Here is a 19,524-nt window from a genome sequence, read left to right as displayed (position 1 = left end):
CATAATTGTGATGGATGCAAGATATGCAAGGACTTTATCATCTCTTTGCAAAGCACCCTGGTAAATATGGATTGCTTTGGCATTTTCTGTGTAGTAAAAAGTAGTATTGTTTTTACAATATTAAAGCACTTAAAATGCAATTAAAACTTGGTTGTTTTAAAAACTAAGTTATTGGCTACAGATGTTTTGTGCTTGAATAATTTATAGATAGATTCAAAAATAAACAAATAAAACCAAATATTCTATGACCACAGTAAGATGCAATTACTACACTTAAAATAAGCGCAACAAATCTAATTACAAATGTAAAGGACCTTCGGAAACCCTGGAGAGCTATTTCTCAAGAGTGCTTTAAAAATTACAAAACATTCCAGCTCTTTAGATGCTAAACAAAAATAAAATGAGGACAAGCTCTTGACTTGTGCAAAATATTGAAAATAGATAACTAATAAGTGAAATTGTGAAGCTAACGTATTTCTTTTAAAATTATCACCCTGAAAGTAAAAACGTACCATGCTTAACCTGTGGTAGAAATAATATTTAATTAAAATATAACATTGAATTAATAGCCTATATATATATATATATATTAATAGCCTCTCTCTCTCTCTATATATATATATATATATATATACATGACAACACCTTTATTTGCCTTATTAAATATAAATCACATTTTTTGTATTTAAGGTTTAGTTTATAGAACATTGTGAATGCTGCGTTATAAATACGCAAATTACATCATATTTACTGACTGACCTGTACCCGGTCTTTCTGGCACCAAATCCACGGGGCCTATCTGGCGCATCATGTAAGCTATCTTCACCTCATGACAGCTGCCTGCATCGGCTGACCTACAGCCAGCCTCCGGTAGAAGTGCAAAACACAACAAAATGACCCAAACCAAGTGAACGCTTTGTATGTCATCGGGGAACATCGCAACATGTCAGTCGCACGGTGGAGTCTGGAAGGTTATTTTGAATTCCTTAAAGTCCCACCGGGATGTGTGACTGAAAACTTCATCTGCAGCCTGTGAGTCTGCCCGGTGCCCACTGTCAGATCCCTCCTCTCTTCCATACGCCCTCCCCCGCTCTTAATTCAATTAGCTACTTAGCTGTTATGTGGAATAAAAATCGGCATGTTATATTGACTACTTGTAATCTCGTAGCTTCTATTTTTTTTTTTTTCGAAATAAAATTTTACGGCAAAGTAATGAACCATAAACCACTGTAACATGAAGTGGAATAATAACAAAAGGCCGCAGAGTGACCATAGCCATATGGGTTTGCAGTTATTACATAGACGTTTAATCAAACTTACATCATATGACGCATCATCATAAGCACGCTTCTGTAGTAGGGTTGCCAACTCCTTGATAAATAAATAAGGGACACCTCCTGGTAGGGCTATCCAACTCCACTGTCTGCACCTCTACCGGCCTGGTAATTATTTTTTTTTTTTTTCACCCTTTTTCTTTGTGTGAAATGACTTTGACTCGAACCCAAGTTTAATTCGATGCATGTTTTGACTGATACAAATATCCATGGAAAAACAATTATACAGCAATTTATAAAATAATTTATTCTTTTTGCAAAATAAAATTACTAGACAAAAACAAATATCCTTCTGAAATAAATAAACCACTATTGAAAAGACCTCCGTCCTGCTTAACTTAAAACAATATAAAAAAGCATAACAGTATAATGCAAAACATTTTTGTAATAGTGCATTTAGTGGAAACAAAAAGTCTGTAGAAAAGTTGTAAACATAAACACTTGTGCCTTAAAGGCCATGACTGTACAGGTGTAGTGAAAAAAATATTGAACTAGTGAACTAAAAACTGCAGTGCTGAATTATGTGGAAACAACCTATTTTTTCCATTTATATTTCATTTGAGCTCTTGCTGCTGCAAGGAGTTGTTTGCTTTTCAGGACTACAGAGTAAAACTCTGAGCAGGACATTTCATTAATTAGACTGACAATTAGCTCACTTCTCATTAATTCAGTAGAACATTTGTTCCTCACATCAGTCCACTTATTTTTCATGATGGAGAAAATATTTTCCACAAACCCACTAGAAGAAGGGATGCTGAGGACAAAAGGGTACAATAGCCTGGATGTTGGGGATGTCAGCTGTCTGAAGAACTTGCATCCACCTTTCTATCTATCTATCTATCTATCTATCTATCTATCTATCTATCTATCTATATCTATCATGAGAGCACAGTTGTAAAAAAGTGGGACAACTTCGCCGAAACACGTTGTTTGAACTTTCACGGTGTCCGTAGATCTCCTGCGGCGGAAGCACGGTGCGCTGAACAAACACGGGCCTTTTTTGTCACGTAAGCGGCGAGGACACGCTGGGGAAACCGTATCTGATGGGAAAACGCGAATCGACGTAACACCTGTATCTACCCTTAGCAACGGTACCTGCTGGCCAATGAGATGAGTCGAAATATTCTGTCAGCTCATTGGTCACAGAGCAGGATATGGCTGGTAATGAATTTACCGTAATGTTAAATATAAAGCACCGCATCATTTATTAATTCTATTGACATTTTAGTGAAGATTTTTGATCCACCTAATAATACGGGACTACGTGCGTCCCGTTTCAGCTCAATACGGGACGCGTACTTTTTATTCTAAATATGGGACGATTCCATTTTTCAAGGGACGGTTGGCAACTCTATTCTGTAGACAATATTAAACTCAACTGTGTGATGCTGAATTATAGGAAATTTTCTGGTGGAAGTATGGCGCCACCTGTTGGGCAAAGATGTCTAACGCGCTTACGTCTTCAGTAAAATCATTTTGAAAACCTAGACCTATTATAATTTCGCGAATTTAGACTCTCCGTCGCGTTTGGCACTTCCAACTGTTTTTTTCGGCTGAATTTTCAAAAATAAGCAGGTGTTTTTGCTAATTTTCTTAATTATCTCTTTTTAAAGAAACTAATAACATTTTATCAAGCTTTTGAAGAAGTCCGGAGCCTGGTGTTCCGGTAAGTCTATTTTAAATGTAATACAACTGAATAGCTGAAAAAAACTTGAAAAAAAAAAAAAACGTCTGGTCTCTTTGGCTTTTGCCATCTCGTACCTTTGTACCTCTTACCTTTGTCATCTCGGCCAAATTGGCCGTTTTATGCCCGACTTGTTAGAGGAAAAACAATGAAATATAAACTGCTAAAAAAGGTTTTTTTTTTCAGACACAATGTGGAAGAAGGAACGAACAAAATGACAACGGTGGACTGCTAACCTTAAAATACAATCTTACCCAAACTATTATTCGAGATGCTTTACGGAAAAAAAAAATATCGAGCCAGCCAGGAGTCGAACCTAGAATCTTCTGATCCGTAGTCAGACGCGTTATCCATTGCGCCACTGGCCCACAGGATTTGACAAGGACCCCATGTGGTAGTTGTTCTTCCGGAATGTGGCCTCTGTGCGCATTTTTCACGAAACACTCAGATAGGTGACTTTACGTCTACATGGCGTTACATATGTTAAAGTGTATTAAGATGCAATACCTTTATACACCCATTTATTTACTGCTGAGAGTAAAATCCCTTTGACTGCAGTATAAATGTAGAGCGCTTCCGGCATGACACCGTATTTAAACCACACATTTTGTGTTAGAAACAGCCGGGTCAATTACTCAAAAATAGTAAGACAGTTTGAACATTTTTACAACGAATGTCAGAACAACAAAAGCGAATGTCTGCCATTGTATAATGTGTACCTGTAAATAAAGTTCATAAGCCAAACGTATTGCGATCCCGATGCTGTATAAACGTCATGAGGCAAGAGTTCGAGTCCTCATAGAAACAACTGGCAAACAAAACCTAATTTTGCTCACAAGAAAGTCGTATTTTAAAATTACATTAAGCACAGTTGTCCTGAGTTGGAGAGCGGAGAGTCCTAATTATTTTAAGGAGAGCATCAAACTACTTTTTGTTCGTTTGATTACTGTCCTAAAACTGCTGTATTTAAATTAATATAACTGTATGTTCGTCGTTTTTCTGATCATTATTCTTTAAAAAACCTACACTGTATTAATTTTAGGCAACAACCTTTGTTCTGAAATTATGAGCAGTAGCATTGTTTTATTCCTTACATATTTTTAGCAATTGTTTTAAATTTTAAATTAAAAAAATTACAGTAAATTACTTTTTTCCTTGCAGCAAACACTTTGTCATAAAATATCTAAGTGTCAGGGAAAAACAAATGTGAATCTGTATTTACAGCATATCAATTGTTTTTTGGGCTCTGTTTCTTAAAATCTTCTTAAAATTCCTAGATAAATTTTAAAGTTTAAATTGCCGGGTTTGCTTAGAATCCAGTTTAGGACGACATGACGAGTTTAGTACGGTGGCCGTGGGGTGCAAAACACTTTTACAAGTACCGAAACAAATTTACATTTCAGAAAACAAATTTACATTTCAGAAAACACTTTTACATTTCAGAAAACAAATTTACATTTCGGAAAACACTTTTACATTTCAGAAAACAAATTTACATTTCGGAAAACAAATTTACATTTCAGAAAACACATTTACATTTCAGAAAACAATTTAACAAGATGCGAAACAAATTTACATTTCAGAAAACAAATTTACATTTCAGAAAACAAATGTACATTTCAGAAAACAAAGTTACATTTCAGAAAATCAACCGGAAAGGGAATGTACCAACGCCGAGGCTGACCCGGAAGTCAGCCTCAGGGCTGCATCCTTCGAAGGCCGTATTTGTAGGCCGATTACATTACAACACGGCGACGAAGGCTGTCCCAATTCATGAATCATTCCGAGCAAATGCTGCCAACAAATGTGTCCTTATTTCGCCCGATTTGAAGGATGCGTTGTGTGTATCCTTCGCGGCCCATCATTTCCCATCATTCATTGCGGGTCGAAGCGGATTGGTCAGGCAGGGGAAGCCATGGCGGACCATAGCAACAAAAGCTGTGAGTAAATTGTGGAAAATTACACTTTCTGTGACACAAATTAAGTTCTACAATGTTTTTAGTGCGGGAATATAACTATGTAGACGTGAAATATCTTCTTGATTTATCAAGACATCGCTTAATTTCAAATGTGCTCCGACGTGTTCGGAGTTTTCCGTTCCCGGCATGGTAACCGGCTTGCCTGGCCAGCCCTACCGGCGGTGAGGTGAGCTAGCCCGGTAGAGATCTGACCGGACTATCGGCACTAAGCTCCCACTGGCAGTCATCACAGTGAACGTTTAACACAAGTGATTTCTAACAGTTTATGTTATTATTTTAATTGTTACTGAAAATCGATTTAATATTTCAGGTGATATTAAGGTTAACCAGAATAAATGGTCAGTTTTATGTAATCCAACTGTATCGCTGGAGAGTGTGATTGAGAATAAATAAGCTTTACAATATGAATTTTTAATGAAGAAATGTGCTATATGTTTTAAAAGTTATTTATAATTCAGTTAGCATTATAATTTCTGATTCCAGGTACAATCCAGAGACAATCATGTTCAGGTAAAAAAAATGTTTGATTTAACTAGCCAATAAACAAAGAGATAGCAACTTTATGGCTAATGTATGTTGACATATTTTATATATATATATATATATTATAAACAACAACTTTAAATTTTAAGATAGATGGGAATTATAAAGTATTTGATCCCCTCTGGCTGTTCTTAGATAATTATATAATAATGCAGTGTTTTTGGTGTATTGGTATCTACTTGCTTTGATCACTTAAAATATCCAGAAGCATGCCTTAAAAATAATGTGTTTTTCCATCTCCATTCTTCCCTTTTCTTGACCAGACCCCTTTACTGCAGGATCAACCTGAGTGTCCCAGTCCTGAAACGCTTCTTCAACCAGGAGGACACCAGACGCCACAGAGCTTTTCTTAAAGCTGTGGGTGCAATTGACGGCTGCCATATCCACTTCAGGTGTCCAAGCAGCCCTGATGGTCAGTGCTACAGGAACAGGAAACTCTTCCCTTCCATAGTTCTGCTGGCAGTTTCTGAGAGCCATTTTATTGACACGTATGTGGGCTGGCCTGGGTCAGTGCATGACTCTAGGGTGCTCCGCCACAGCCCACTGTACAGTTTATCCTCCTCCAGGGCATTTTATCCTTGCTGATGGAGGGTACCCATGCCTCCAATATCCACTCCCCCTCATCACTCCCTACAAGAGGACAAGACAAGGTTTGGGAGCTCAGCGCTTTAACAGCCATCATTCCAAAAACACGCTCTATAATAGAGCGTGTTTTTGGAATGATGAAAACCAGATTCAGGGCCATCTTCCTGCAAGCGCTGGAGGTGCACGACACCTTTGTACCTCACGTACGTCTTGACCTAGATCCATCTTATATATAAATTATACATAATATATACACATACACATAAATGCACCCTCTTTTAAATTGTTTTCAGGTCATAACAGCATGCGCCATCCGCCACAACATCTGCCTTGGTGCTGGGGATGTCATGGCCCCAGAGGATGACCCAGAGGAGGCTGTAGAAGAGGATGAGGGTGAGGTCGGGACTGAGGCAGTCAGCGTTGCTCTCTGGCAGGACCAGCTTTCAGCTGAGGTGTCTGCCCTGGAGGAGGTACCACCAGAACATGACTACTGTTTGCAGCCAAGTATAATATTATAGATGTGATTAATGTTTGAGGGGTATAACTAATTGTAATATTTTGTGAGCACCGTCTTCTAATTCTTCATTTTTCCGATTACCTCTTAGTGATGTGGCAGCCGTCAATTCAGCCAGCCCTTTAAACCCACTTGATGGACGATGACAGCAGAAAGAGGCATCACAAACATCTGCAGACCACCTGTGTGATGCTTCACTCACCATCCAGAAAGACTAACCACCGGTCTCAGTTGCAGCATCCCATCCATGTCTCTGACCTTGCGAGAGATTTAGCCACACCGCCAGACTTTCTGTTCAGAAAGACATCTGCCTCTTTGTTCTGTTCAAGAGGTTTTTCCAGGAACCAGTCACTCAGGTTGATCCTGCTGTCGCCGTTGTAAATACTTGTACATAGTTTTATTTTATGCCTTTTGTTTCTTGTAATCTTGATCTGTTTGAATGTTTTCTTCCCCCATTCTGTTTAAAATGCTGTTTGTATTTTTCATAATAAATTCTGTTTATAACTTTAAATGAAGTTGATGTATTGTTAGATCAAATGAAAATAACATTAGTGACAAAAACAATTTTGAAATTTATTAGAACACCTTAAAATTTTAAGAAACAATCTGAACAAAACTTAATATTTCTTATGTAGCATCTTATTCTGTCCATTCTCTGTGCCCTCTTCTCCTCTGCTTCTCTCTGTGCCCTCATGTCCTCCCTGATCAACTCCATCATCTCCTCATCTCTGTCCCTCTTTCTTTTCTGACCCCTTCCTGCTGGCTCACTGTCTTCCTTCTCCTTCTGGTTGCCCACCGCTCCGCTTGGCCCTGGAGTGTCCTCAGGGATGGAGGCAATTAGGACAGGAGGTGTTGTGGAAGACCTCTGTCCCAACACCTCATCCATAAGGACAAACCAGGGCCAAGTAGCAGCAGTGGGCTTTTCACTGACTCCCTCTCCTGACCCTGGATACTTCCAATCCTAAAGTTAGATGGAATAAAAAAAAAAAGAGTTGACTAAACAGAGAAATCAACAAGACTTTTATAAATATTTTTTTTTATTTGTGTGTGACATGAGAACTTCTGAACATAATCTAAATTCTTTTTTTTTTTTTTTCAAATTGTCCCACATTGTTTTGGCCTGCAAAGGCGGTGACCTTCCCCTGTTGGTCCATCTTCTCCAGAATTGTCCTAAACCGAAAGAAGTATGTTAATCACTGGATGGATATTTATGAAAGTTAGAAAGATAGGAGTTATTGAAACTGGACAGAAACTGACTGCAAAGAATGTTGTTATTGTACCTCCAAGTCACGGTGGCTGAGTTTTTAGCTCCAGTAAAAAGGTGGTGGTTCTCACCCCTGAGCTTCATAAACTGGCCCGTCTGCTCCTTTGTACCTAAAAAAATATATATCTTGCTTAATATCAGAGCAAAAATAAAGCCTTTTTTAATTCCACATTTGTCTTAATTTGAAGAAAATATTTCTATGCAAATGTCTAAAACAAGCTCTTTCAAACTTTTCACTTCTTTACTGAGATTCACTTACATTTGGAGGTGTATTCCTCGTCGGGTTTACCTGGAATCAGAAATTATAATGCTAACTGAATTATAAATAACTTTTAAAACATATAGCACATTTCTTAATTAAAAATTCATATTGTAAAGCTTATTTATTCTCAATCACACTCTCCAGCAATACAGTTGGATTACATAAAACTGACCATTTATTCTGGTTAACCTTAATATCACCTGAAATATTAAATCGATTTTCAGTAACAATTAAAATAATAACATAAACTGTTAGAAATCACTTGTGTTAAACGTTCACTGTGATGACTGCCAGTGGGAGCTTAGTGCCGATAGTCCGGTCAGATCTCTACCGGGCTAGCTCACCTCACCGCCAGTAGGGCTGGCGAGGCGAGCCGGTTACGCCGGGAACGGAAAACTCCGAACACGTCGGAGCACATTTGAAATTAAGCGATGTCTTGATAAATCAAGCAGATATTTCACGTCTACATAGTTATATTCCCGCACTAAAAACATTGTAGAACTTAATTTGTGTCACAGAAAGTGTAATTTTCCACAATTTACTCACAGCTTTTGTTGCTATGGTCCGCCATGGCTTCCCCTGCCTGACCAATCCGCTTCGACCCGCAATGAATGATGGGAAATGATGGGCCGCGAAGGATACACACAACGCATCCTTCAAATCGGGCAAAATAAGGACACATTTGTTGGCAGCATTTGCTCGGAATGATTCATGAATTGGGACAGCCTTTGTCGCCGCGTTGTAATGTAATCGGCCTACAAATACGGCCTTCGAAGGATGCAGCCCTGAGGCTGACTTCCGGGTCAGCCTCGGCGTTGGTACATTCCCTTTCCGGTTGATTTTCTGAAATGTAAAAGTGTTTTCTGAAATGTAACTTTGTTTTCTGAAATGTAAATTTGTTTCGCATCTTGTTAAATTGTTTTCTGAAATGTAAAAGTATTTTCTGAAATGTAAATTTGTTTCGGTACTTGTAAAAGTGTTTTGCACCCCGCGGCCACCGTAATTTAGTAATGTTTTGTTTTAGCAAATAAGAACTAAACTGACCTAAAATCGATTCTGTTATTTTTCCCACAAGGTGACAGGACATTTAAAAATGCTCAAAAAAATAAAGGGAACACTCAAATAACATCCTAGATCTGAATGAATGAAAGATTCTCATTGAATACTTTCTTCTGTACAAAGTTGAATGTGCTGACAACAAAATCACACAAAAATCATTAATGGGAGTTGTTGGAGTTGTTCTTCTAAACTCCTGCGCGTTCGTTTATTTGGTCAAAGCATCTTAGTTCTGTACGAGAAACTAGACTTGAATCTCTAAGAAAGAAAAACACAGACTAAGTAATAAAGTTGTTCATCCGGCCAGGGAGAGAGGTGCTGCATCTGCGTAGTCAGGAACACATCTGTTTTTCTCTCCCCTGCACAGTTCTTTTATTGAACACACACATACTACAGGAAATATACATTTTACATTTGTTGTGCAGCCCTTCTCAGTTTTCTCACACATTCTTTTGCTGAAGGTCAGTTTCTCACACATCTTCAGTAATCTTCAGGGAGAGGAGTACCATGCCTCCAATACACTGCCAGCTTCTCACGATACAGACAGAAAACACCTGCAAGCTTTAACCTTGAATAATAAACACTCATTGTGTGACCACACTAGAAGCTACTGTTTAAGGATTTTTCTAACTCTCAAAAGCATAACTAAAAACTCCTAATAATAATCAATCTATAGCAGCAAATCCCAAATATATCTTAGCTTTAGCTACTAATGATAAGGCATTTATATTTCCACAGAATCAAATGTATTAACCAATGGAGGCCTGGATTTGGAGTCACACACAAAATTCAAGTGGAAAAACACACTACAGGCTGATCCAACTTTGATGTAATGTCCTCAAAACAAGTCAAAATGAGGCTCAGTATTGTGTGTGGCCTCCACATGCCTGTATGACCTCCCTACAACGCCTGGGCATGCTCCTGATGAGACGGATGGTCTCCTCCCAGACCTGAACTAAAGCATCCGCCAACTCCTGGACAGTCTGTGGTGCAACGTGACGTTGGTGGATAGAGCGAGACATGATGTCCCAGATGTGCTCAATCGGATTCAGGTCTGGGGAACGGGCGGACGAGTCCATAACTTCAATGTCTTCATCTTGCAGGAACTGCTGACACACTCCAGCCACATGAGGTCTAACATTGTCCTGCATTAGGAGGAACCCAGGGCCAACCGTACCAGCATATGGTCTCACAAGGGGTCTGAGGGTCTCATCTTGGTACCTAATGGCAGTCAGGCTACCTCTGGCGAGCGCATGGAGGGCCTTACGGCCCTCCAAAGAAATGCCACCCCCCACCATTACTGACCCACACATGTACATTTGTGGCCTGCTGGAGGTCATTTTGCAGGGCTCTGGCAGTGCTCCTCCTGTTCCTCCTTGCACAAACGCATAGGTAGTAGTCTTGCTGCTGGGTTGTTGCCTCCTCCACGTCTCCTGGTGTACTGGCCTGTCTCCTGGTAGCACCTCCAGGCTCTGGACACTACGCTAACAGACACAGCAAACCTTCTTGCCACAGCTTGCATTGATGTGCCATCCTGGATGAGCTGCACTACCAAAGCCATTTGTGTGGGTTGTAGAGTCCGTCTCATGCTACCACGAGTGTGAAATCACCACCAACATTCAAAGTGACCAAAACATCAGCCAGAAAGCATAGGTACTGAGAAGTGGTCTGTGGTCCCCACCTGCAGAACCACTCCTTTATTGAGTGTGTCTTGCTAATCACCAAAGATTTCTCCCTGTTGTCTATTTCATTTGCACAACAGCTGTGAAATTGATTGTCAATCAGTGTTGCTTCCAAAGTGGACAGTTTGATTTCACAGACATTTGATTTACTTGGAGTTATATTGTGTTGTTTAAGTGTTCCCTTTATTTTTTGAGCAGTGTACAATGGATCACATTCATTTTTGTAGGCATTTTGGCATTGTGACAACCCATTTGATTTTTAGAAGAAATTATCAAGAAGTCCTGATTGGCTATTCTTGGTGTAGGTATGTGTAATGAAGTGGTAGGAATTCTCCGTAGAACGTTATTAAAAGAAGCCTGCCCTAGTGTACAGTCAAAATTGAGGAGTAGTAAATTGAAAACGTTTCAGGTTTGCTCTCCGACAAAGAGGAAAAAAAAAAACTGATGCCCCGTGTGAGGCTCGAACTCACGACCTTCAGATTATGAGACTGACGCGCTGCCTACTGCGCCAACGAGGCCTGCAGTCACAAGGCCACGTGGCCAATTAAAGTGGGCGACCAAACACGTGATATGTTTTGGTATATACTGATATTGAAGGGCAACAACGCAGATGCTTTAATTATACCTGTTAACGCTGATATTGGTCATTGATTTAATGACCAATCTTCAATTTACCTTTTGATGTTATTTTACATAGCAACTAACAAGAGTCGCGGCGACTTATTCCGGTGTGTAACATTCTAATGTCATTTTTGTTCGTTTATTATTTTCCGTTCCGTTTCCGTGTTATTTTCTTATAACGTAGCGTCACAATTGCCGCGGCCCCTTTAAGTCGAAACTCCCGCGTTCCAACTTAAGCGGAAATAGAATACCATTTTTTTCCCCTCTATTTAAGCGCGCCAACAAGGACGGTTCAAGTGGGTCTGTCGGGTCGTCGTGTTCTGCGGAGCAGGGTGCTGGTATTGCTCTGTCGTCTTTATTGGCCTTTGATTAAAATGCCGGAGGAAACGTCCACTGCGTCGGGCTCTGGAAGGTAATTAGTCGTTTGTAATTGTTCACTGCTGCTACAACAACGCAAAGAATGGCTAGCATACTTTTAGCTTGTTCCGGCAGTAATGCTCGCGATATGGCACGTAACTGTTTGTTGGTGCATATTAGTAGTTTTTACGTGCCGTCGGAAACGCTGTAAATATTTCTTGGTGGATTGATATTTACTTGTTAATGCCAGCGTCGCTATCTCTTAGCACTGTACGGCTAACTGACTAACAGCCATGAGACGCTAATAACAATAAGGCATAGCCAACGTTTTTCGGTTATCGATTATAGCTACCTAGTCAGCATTAAAGTTTAGTGTCTCGGACAATGTTTTCGATTAAACTCGTTTGAACTCTTGCAGTGTGGAGGAGAAGCCGTGCTCTTCAACAGCTGCAGCAGAAACGTAAGTATGGATAAATCTGAATTTTTCTGCTCATGTGAACTATTTCACCTTTTTTTCCACCTTGCAGCTCTGGTGAGATTTTGGAGGAGGCTAAGAAACTGATCGGCACAGGAAAAAGGCACCTGGTGATGGGTGATGTCGTTTCTGCTCTCAGTGTCTTCCAGGACGCCTGCAGCATGCTGTGAGTCTCCATGACTAAACGTGTTGAAAATCTATTGCTGCTGAGCTGTTTTCAGGGTTTAAAAACTAGAACATTAATATTAATGTACTATTCGTATTAGTTTCTGCACATTTAAACTCAAATGTAAACTGGCAATCACAGCTCCTTGACTTCATAGTAATTAGGGTGACTTTATGTCATTTTCATTCTTTTGCAGGGCTGCCAAATATGGGGACACAGCAGATGAATGTGGCGAGGCCTTCTTCCTATATGGGAAGTCCTTATTGGAGCTTGCAAGGTTTGTTTAGTTTCTTAAGAGAATAGGTTAATTGCATTTACTAGAAATGCATTGATATGAAAATTTGGGCAATATTAGTATTGCTGTTGTGCCCGATAGCCAATATTATACATATCTCCCTACCCTTTTGATACTGTGAGAAAAACCACACTGCTGACATTACTTCTCTCCTTCAGTTTAATACCCCACAGTCCTTAGAGCTAGACATTGGTTATTATGATTGGTCTGATTTTACTTATTGGACCAATACTGACATTATTGCAGATACATTGTGCATCCCTATTATTTGCAAGTGTCACTCAGGGCTTTGTGTTTTCTTATATTTAAGAGATGTAAGTTGTTTCTCATCTCAGTTTAACTTGAGTACCTAAACAGAAAATTGGGTGCATCTCATTGTTTTTAGCTGTAGCTGAATAAATTTAGAATTTTTTATTTTTTTTTGTAAAGCTCTGACCTGTTGATGCCAATCTCAGACTGTTTTGCCTTGTCTTTAGGAACTCTAAATCACATCAAAATCATTATCTACTTCTGAAAATTTAGCATTCTGAAGATTAAAACCTAAGATCCCTTAAACAACCCAAAGTTACAGCACTGTCTCTTTCTGCATGACATCCGTACAAATAAAACCAAACAAAAGAATTAAGGCATATCTTATTTTAAGAGATGTATTATAATTCATATGTTCTCATTTTATACTTCTTGAACACAGTGAATGTGTATTAAAAGGGCCTCCTCTTAAAAATGAACAGCTGTGTCCCGGTTTACATCTAATAGCAAAAAGCTCTGATTGGTTATGCTTTTGGAATCATTTATTATTACACAAGCTACAATTGCAAGATGTGATCTCACCATACGAGAGAGCATTTGTTGTTGCACAACGCTGCAGTAGCGCAGGATATAACTTTGGCAATAGGATTAGATTAACATTGTAAACGGTCAGTCAGCAGTATGGGTTCATGCATATTAAGTAGACCCTTACCCTGAGAATTTCAAAAGGCTATAAACATTTCGTAATCCAGCATGTTAAATGATAGATGGAATTAGACTTGTTCAAAGGATAAAATGGAATAACTTTGCTGGATTTGCTTCAGCTTTCTGCTATCTGCTGGAGTCTCAGTCTGTCTAAAAGTAGATGCCTGAATGAATGGCTGATGTCCCTCATTTGAAGATGGTTTCCTGCGCCTTTTGATCCTTCTTCCAACTCTTAAATTCTTCACTTGTGCTGAAACTGACTGACTGAATCATTCCCTCCATTACAGCTCCCACACTGAAGATTGTGCTTTTGTTTCTTGTTTCACCAACAAGAAAAAGATCAAGTCCAGTTCTGGTCTCGCCTGTTGGGTTGTTCTTATATCATTGTTCAACTCTGAATGCATTCATTGTCTTGAAACATCAGACAACTTTTCTATAAAAGGGAACAAAAACATTACGTACAGGTTTAGTTTAGTGGTATTTCTCAGTCTGTGGCCAAGTTCTACTAAGTGAACAAACTACTCAGCAGTTGTCTAGTGCATGTTTAACTCAGCTATAGTTATCTCTTAATCAGTCATTTTAGCATATCTGCTCCTAAATGTACTTCCTGGTGTGTTTCTGTAGAAAGAACTAATGCAAATGAAAGAGTAGTTTGTTGTGCAAACATATGGCCCAAAGCTATGTTTTCAACCAATCTTGGTGCATGCAGGATGGAGAATGATGTCCTTGGTAATGCCATGGAGGGAGTCCCAGAAGAATCTGAAGAGGAGGAGCAGCCCAGCAACTCTAATATTGAGAGCGCTGACAACCTTGATGGTCAGTATATTTTGTTAGTTTAATCTATATATAAGATGAATGTTTGCTTGTATAAAGTTTGCCCTGTGAAGGTTTTCTTTGAAACACATCTAAAGACAGTATTTTAATATAAATATCAAAGTGTAATCAACTGTTGGACTTGCACTGATCTCTTCTATACATTTCTGCTGAGCCTATGTCAAGAAATGTTATGTGCCACTCTGGTGCAGAGAAAGCTAGAGAAGAGCTGCGAAAGCAGGTCTATGATGCGATGACGGGGGAGGATTCAGGCTCAAAGGTCGAATCTAAAGACGTGACCAGTGACACTGAAGTGAAAGACGAAAATGCTGCGTCAGAAGCACCAGTAAAACATGGAACAGGGGATGCCTTGAGTTCTACTGTGGTTGGGGAAGAGAAGAGTTCTGTCCAGGGAACTGAAGCAGTCCAAAGTGTTTCAGTGCAAGGTGTGAATGAAGAATCTGAAGTAAAAGAGGAGGGAATTGAAGAATCGACTACAGAGACTGAACAGACTGAAGAATATTCAGAGGGTAGTAGATGTTTAGATATCTGGGCACTGGTGTTAAACGCATGGTTTGTAAGCACTCTGCATTAAAACATCACACATGGTAAACTGAAGGGTGACACTGGTGGGTGCACTTTTGGGAAACGTTTTTTATCTTGAGGATTTTTTTATGATTAACTTGTTTTCACCTTCTGCACCATGTTCTGAACTTTTAGTTCAAAACTTTGTCTTTTTTTTTTTTTTTTTTTTTTGTACATTTCAGGTGACGACAATGAGGATGAAGAGAACGATGGACAGGATAATGTGAGTTCCTGTTTAAAGAAACCAGCAACTGCTGGAATGTATCTGGAAAAATAAATGCATAAAAATGCAACTCTTTCAGGAAGAGGAGGATGTTGGGAATTTGCAGCTGGCTTGGGAAATGCTTGAGTTGTCCAAAGTCATCTTTAAAAGGTAATAAGGCAATATGGCAGCATTTTATTGGTGGCAAAGTCAGGATGGGTCTTTTCTTTGTTATCGAGTAGACTAATCGTGTGTTATAGACTTGCTTTTGACAATCTGTTCATATTTCCACCCTCTATAGGAAGGAAAGCAAAGATGACCAGCTGATGGCAGCACAGGCTTATCTGAAACTTGGTGAAGTTAGTGCAGAAACAGGTAAACTGTTCAAGACTGAAGAGTAGAGTTGTCTGTCTCCACTGAAGGTCTAACCACTTTTAATTTCCAGGTAACTATCCTCAGGCACTAGAGGACTTTCAGGAGTGTCTCACTATGCAGCTGAAGCACTTGCCTCCTCACAGTCGCCTGCTTGCCGAGACCCACTACCATGTTGCTACAACACTGTGTTCCATGGACCAGTACAACCAAGCCATCCAGCACTACAACAGCTCCATAAAGGTCATCGAGACTCGTCTAGGTATTAACTCAGCAATTTCCTCGTTTAGACAGAAACCTTTGCCAGGAACCAATGTTCGTTTTTAAACTGTAGCCAATCTTTTTTTGCCTTCACGTCTCAACTGCAGGACTTGTAGCCAAATCAGATTACCAGGATAGAAATCTACCCCAGAAAAAAGTCCCGTTATGAAGGATGTACTTTTGGTCTCTACTCTAGGCTAATGCTTAAGTTTTATAAAGTGAAGGTTGCAAAGCATTTCTTGCTACTTGAACAGTTACAATTCTTTTTGCCGTTTCAAAATTTAACATCAACAGTAAATTTTTGTACAACAGCAGTAATTTTATTTTTGTTGGCAAACAGTAAAACACATAGATGTTTAGTATCTGTAAAATGTTTTGTACCCGCTTTCAAATAGATTAAAGTCTGTGAACCTTTGTGGAAACATTAAATGAATTGTAGACTTCCATGGGATGCAAAGAGAGTTCTGACTCAGAATTTACTTTAATTCAGTTTTAGATTGTTACTGGCACAGTGAATTTCTACCCTAATAATTAATGTATGCCATAGTAAATGCAGTAGAAATGTGGGGGGTAAAATGGTGCCCCCAGAAAAATACACTGGTTCTTGGGAAAGGTTCCTGCAGATTACAAAGTTGAACAGCATCATGCATTTCAAAAAATAAAACCTGACAATTTGTGGGCAGGCATTTAACTGTTACTGTGTATGTAATGCATGTTTGTTTTTTGTGTAGCCATGCTCCAGGAGATTATCGATGGAGATGATGGTGCAGCAGAGGAGAAAAGTGAGATGGAAGAACTCAACCAGCTTCTTCCTGATATCAGGGAAAAGGTGGATGATGCCAAGGAGAGCCAGAGAACAGCCAGTGCTGCCTCACAGGCGATTCAGCAGACATTGGTGAGTACTACAACAAAACTAAGGGATCCTCAGTAAATGTGCAGGGACGGATGTACAAGGAAGAAGGTTGGTGCAGCTCTGACTTGTGGCAAAACTAATCTCTTGCAGGGGACTCCCTCAACTTCAACATTCCCCTGTGAAAATGGTGGTCCTTCATCTTCAACTGCTTTTGCATCTTCCAGCCAGGTAAGGGCACAACTTCATTGCTTCTGCTCTAAGTTCTTATTACAATGTCTTGGAACCTGGAGCAATCAGAACCTTTATTTTATTTTTTTTTAGATTCCAGTTAAAACATCTGGTAGTGCCTCATCTTCCAAAGCGGTGTCGGACATCTCTCACCTTGTTAGGAAAAGGGTAAAACTTTAATCTGTAATTCAACGTTTCCTTCAGATACGCATTTTTTTGTTTCTTCCAGGATGAAAACTGATTTTTTTTTTCTGGGGGGGGGGGGCTGCTTTTGTCGCTTGGTCTGTGCAGCTATGTCACTGTGGGAGGTCATTAGGGCTTTTAGCAATCAGGCTTTTAGGTGTGTGTGGTTCAGCTTTTGAATGACTTGTGTTACAGAGTTTGACTTGTTGCATGTTTTGGTGATTGTCTTGTGGTAGGACTTGGTGCTAGAAGTTGAATCTCGAGTTGGAACGGATTTGTGTGCATGAATAAACAGTGTGACGTTTGCTCGGCTGCTGCTTCTATTAAAATCAACCCGAGTGGTTGTTTTCCATCAAATACTGTTGTTCAGAAGCTTTCAGTCTTCCATTCCTCCCCTGTGCCCTGGTTTTGTGTCTGTACAGAGGAAACCAGAAGAGGAGAGCCCAGTAAAGGACACAGATGCTAAACAACTGAAACCGGAAGCCTCTGTTAATGGCAGCGGTGACTCTAGTGCCAGCAACAGCAATGAAACCCAGGAGGGAAAATCACAGGAGGCGAGTGATAGGCCTATCTTACTGAGTTTATTCACTAGAGACTCTGAACATAGGTAGTGGTTCTGCTAATCTATGTAGTTTGATGGACAGAGTTAATACTTGCTTTTGGTGGGATTCCTGTCCTGGCTTTATCTGAAGTGATGTGTAAGAACCTTCTTATAACAGGGAGGGGGGAGCTTTTAGGTATCCCAATCAGGTCTAAGAACTTTCTTTAATTCTTGAAACTCTATAACCAGAAAATATGGCAGAGTCTTGGCTTTTTGAGGTCTGTTCATTCAGATTTGCCTGCACATCACTGTGTGGCATCAGATGTACATGCAGGTTGTCTTTGAACAACCTGACTATGTCAAATATCTGCATTATAAATTTTGCCTTCACTCTTCAAGTAACCAAATAAATTTACCTATGAAGTGTTTAATATCTTAACTAGTAGCCAGTTGACATGAACCTTTGTTAATTTCCTCTAGCCTTCCAGCCAGGCGGCCTCTGTAGAGTTCTCTTGACTGCCTTCACCCTCTTCCTGACTCTGAAACCAGCACGGCATGCCTCTTCAACTCCTCCCCTTCCAGTACTCTTGTTCCTGTAAATATGACCCATTTTCACAGATTTTGTCTTTCAAGTTTTGTATACTTGTAGTAAAAATAAAGAATTTGCAGATGTAAATGTTAGTTTTTTTTGTTGTTTCAGTCTCCTTTGAAACTTTTAATCCTGACTGCATATTTGGCTGCAACAAAACTGTCCTAAAAAAGCATTGAAAAACCAAATTACAGATTTGCATTATTTCCAAAGCTTAATGTGTTTGGGGTTCATTCATACTGATATGATTCTCAGTGGGGAAATTTCCAGTACTGTAGCAAAGTGCAACATGAAGTTGGACCTGGGCTGTTTTCACTGCGTTACTGGATTAAAAAAATCATGAGCTTCTGGGTTCACAAAAATATTTCACATGATTTATGGTAAAAGATTGCCAAGTTGGATGGTGCATACAACTAAGCAAAACATTTAACTGCAAATGATGTCAGTTTTCCAGTGCCTTTTTTTTTTTTTTCCCTCAAATTTGCTCATCAAAAACGTGCTGCTCGTAGCTTGCCACAAGGTGGTGGGTGGCACTCCTAGGATTCAATCTAGACTGTTTAGCAGCAGGAAATATTTTAGGGCTACAACTAATTGTCTTATTAGCTAATTGATTAATCAATTAATTGGATAGCAAATGGTGCATAATATGAGATTTATTACAGAAATTGAACCAGGTGAAGCTAAACCTATGCCACTTAAGGACTTCTGGATCATGTATTTACAAAGATTTTTTCCTCTTAATTGCAAAATGTATATATTATACAATTTTTGCCCAATTACTGCTCTGAAGTGGTGGTGGTTTCATCAAATGGCATGTTTTAGTCTGTATACTTTTAGTTGATATTCAATTACTAAATGAGTTTGTTTAATCTAAATATTTTCAAACTCATTGAAGCAACAAGTTTACCATAAAAACCTTTCTTGGCCTATGAAATGCAGAGTAGAATCAAACAATTGCAAAATCTTAAATATGCATCTGGATCTATGTACATTTTACATTAGTTTGGATAGCTGATATTTTTGGAGGAAGGCATCTAAACAACCTAAATCTCTGCACTGCTGCTATTGACTCCCCACCTGGAAAATGTGATGGTGAACGTTTTGGCAACAAAGCAAATGTAGAACT

At 39.3% G+C, this 19,524-nt stretch overlaps 2 protein-coding genes and 2 non-coding genes across 7 annotated transcripts in view; 1 reads left to right on the top strand and 3 right to left on the bottom strand.

The window, feature by feature from the left end:
* Positions 1 to 3,247, bottom strand: part of LOC124873343 (glypican-5-like) — a 107,893-nt gene extending 104,646 nt beyond the window's left edge. Inside the window, exon 1 of one of the 2 annotated variants that reach the window (XM_047373913.1) lies at positions 3,111 to 3,247. Coding sequence is in view for 1 of the 2 variants with exons in the window: in XM_047373912.1 (XP_047229868.1) it covers positions 760 to 937 (178 nt within the window). In the remaining variant the exon portion in view is untranslated. Of the gene's footprint in view, positions 1 to 759; positions 1,042 to 3,110 lie in introns of those variants that run through there. The other variant, XM_047373912.1, reaches the window with a different exon arrangement.
* A 66-nt stretch (positions 3,248 to 3,313) lies between these two features.
* Positions 3,314 to 3,386, bottom strand: trnar-acg. The gene has a single exon. It is a non-coding gene; the product is annotated as a tRNA-Arg (tRNA).
* Positions 3,387 to 11,348: 7,962 nt separating this feature from the next.
* trnam-cau lies at positions 11,349 to 11,421 on the bottom strand. Its single transcript has one exon. It is a non-coding gene; the product is annotated as a tRNA-Met (tRNA).
* A 346-nt stretch (positions 11,422 to 11,767) lies between these two features.
* Positions 11,768 to 18,485, top strand: LOC124873296 (nuclear autoantigenic sperm protein (histone-binding)). Of its 3 annotated transcripts, XM_047373845.1 has the most exons (15): positions 11,773 to 11,936; positions 12,300 to 12,341; positions 12,409 to 12,522; positions 12,719 to 12,799; positions 14,481 to 14,587; positions 14,797 to 15,114; positions 15,352 to 15,392; positions 15,472 to 15,542; positions 15,673 to 15,746; positions 15,817 to 16,005; positions 16,736 to 16,899; positions 17,008 to 17,085; positions 17,179 to 17,253; positions 17,691 to 17,822; positions 18,290 to 18,485. In XM_047373845.1, the coding sequence occupies exons 1-15, from the start codon at positions 11,899 to 11,901 to the stop codon at positions 18,323 to 18,325; spliced, it is 1,560 nt and encodes a 519-aa protein (XP_047229801.1). In that variant the 5' UTR covers positions 11,773 to 11,898; the 3' UTR covers positions 18,326 to 18,485. The 3 variants fall into 3 exon arrangements, with proteins under 3 accessions (XP_047229802.1, XP_047229803.1, XP_047229801.1); XM_047373846.1 differs by lacking the exon at positions 17,691 to 17,822 and having other exon boundaries at positions 11,768 to 11,936; XM_047373847.1 differs by lacking the exon at positions 14,797 to 15,114 and having other exon boundaries at positions 11,771 to 11,936.
* Positions 18,486 to 19,524: the final 1,039 nt, after the last annotated feature.

Source organism: Girardinichthys multiradiatus, chromosome 9 (genome assembly GCF_021462225.1).
Source record: "Girardinichthys multiradiatus isolate DD_20200921_A chromosome 9, DD_fGirMul_XY1, whole genome shotgun sequence".
NCBI lineage: Eukaryota > Metazoa > Chordata > Actinopteri > Cyprinodontiformes > Goodeidae > Girardinichthys > Girardinichthys multiradiatus.
This window is presented reverse-complemented; position numbering and strand designations above follow the sequence as displayed.

Bases quoted from the DNA above. Each gene is read 5' to 3' on its own strand.
- LOC124873296 (XM_047373845.1), top strand. From the start codon at position 11,899: ATGCCGGAGGAAACGTCCACTGCGTCGGGCTCTGGAAG. The intron at 15,115-15,351 runs GTAGTAGATGTT...TGTACATTTCAG, and splicing joins GACTGAAGAATATTCAGAGG to GTGACGACAATGAGGATGAA. The intron at 17,254-17,690 runs GTAAAACTTTAA...GTGTCTGTACAG, and splicing joins CTCACCTTGTTAGGAAAAGG to AGGAAACCAGAAGAGGAGAG.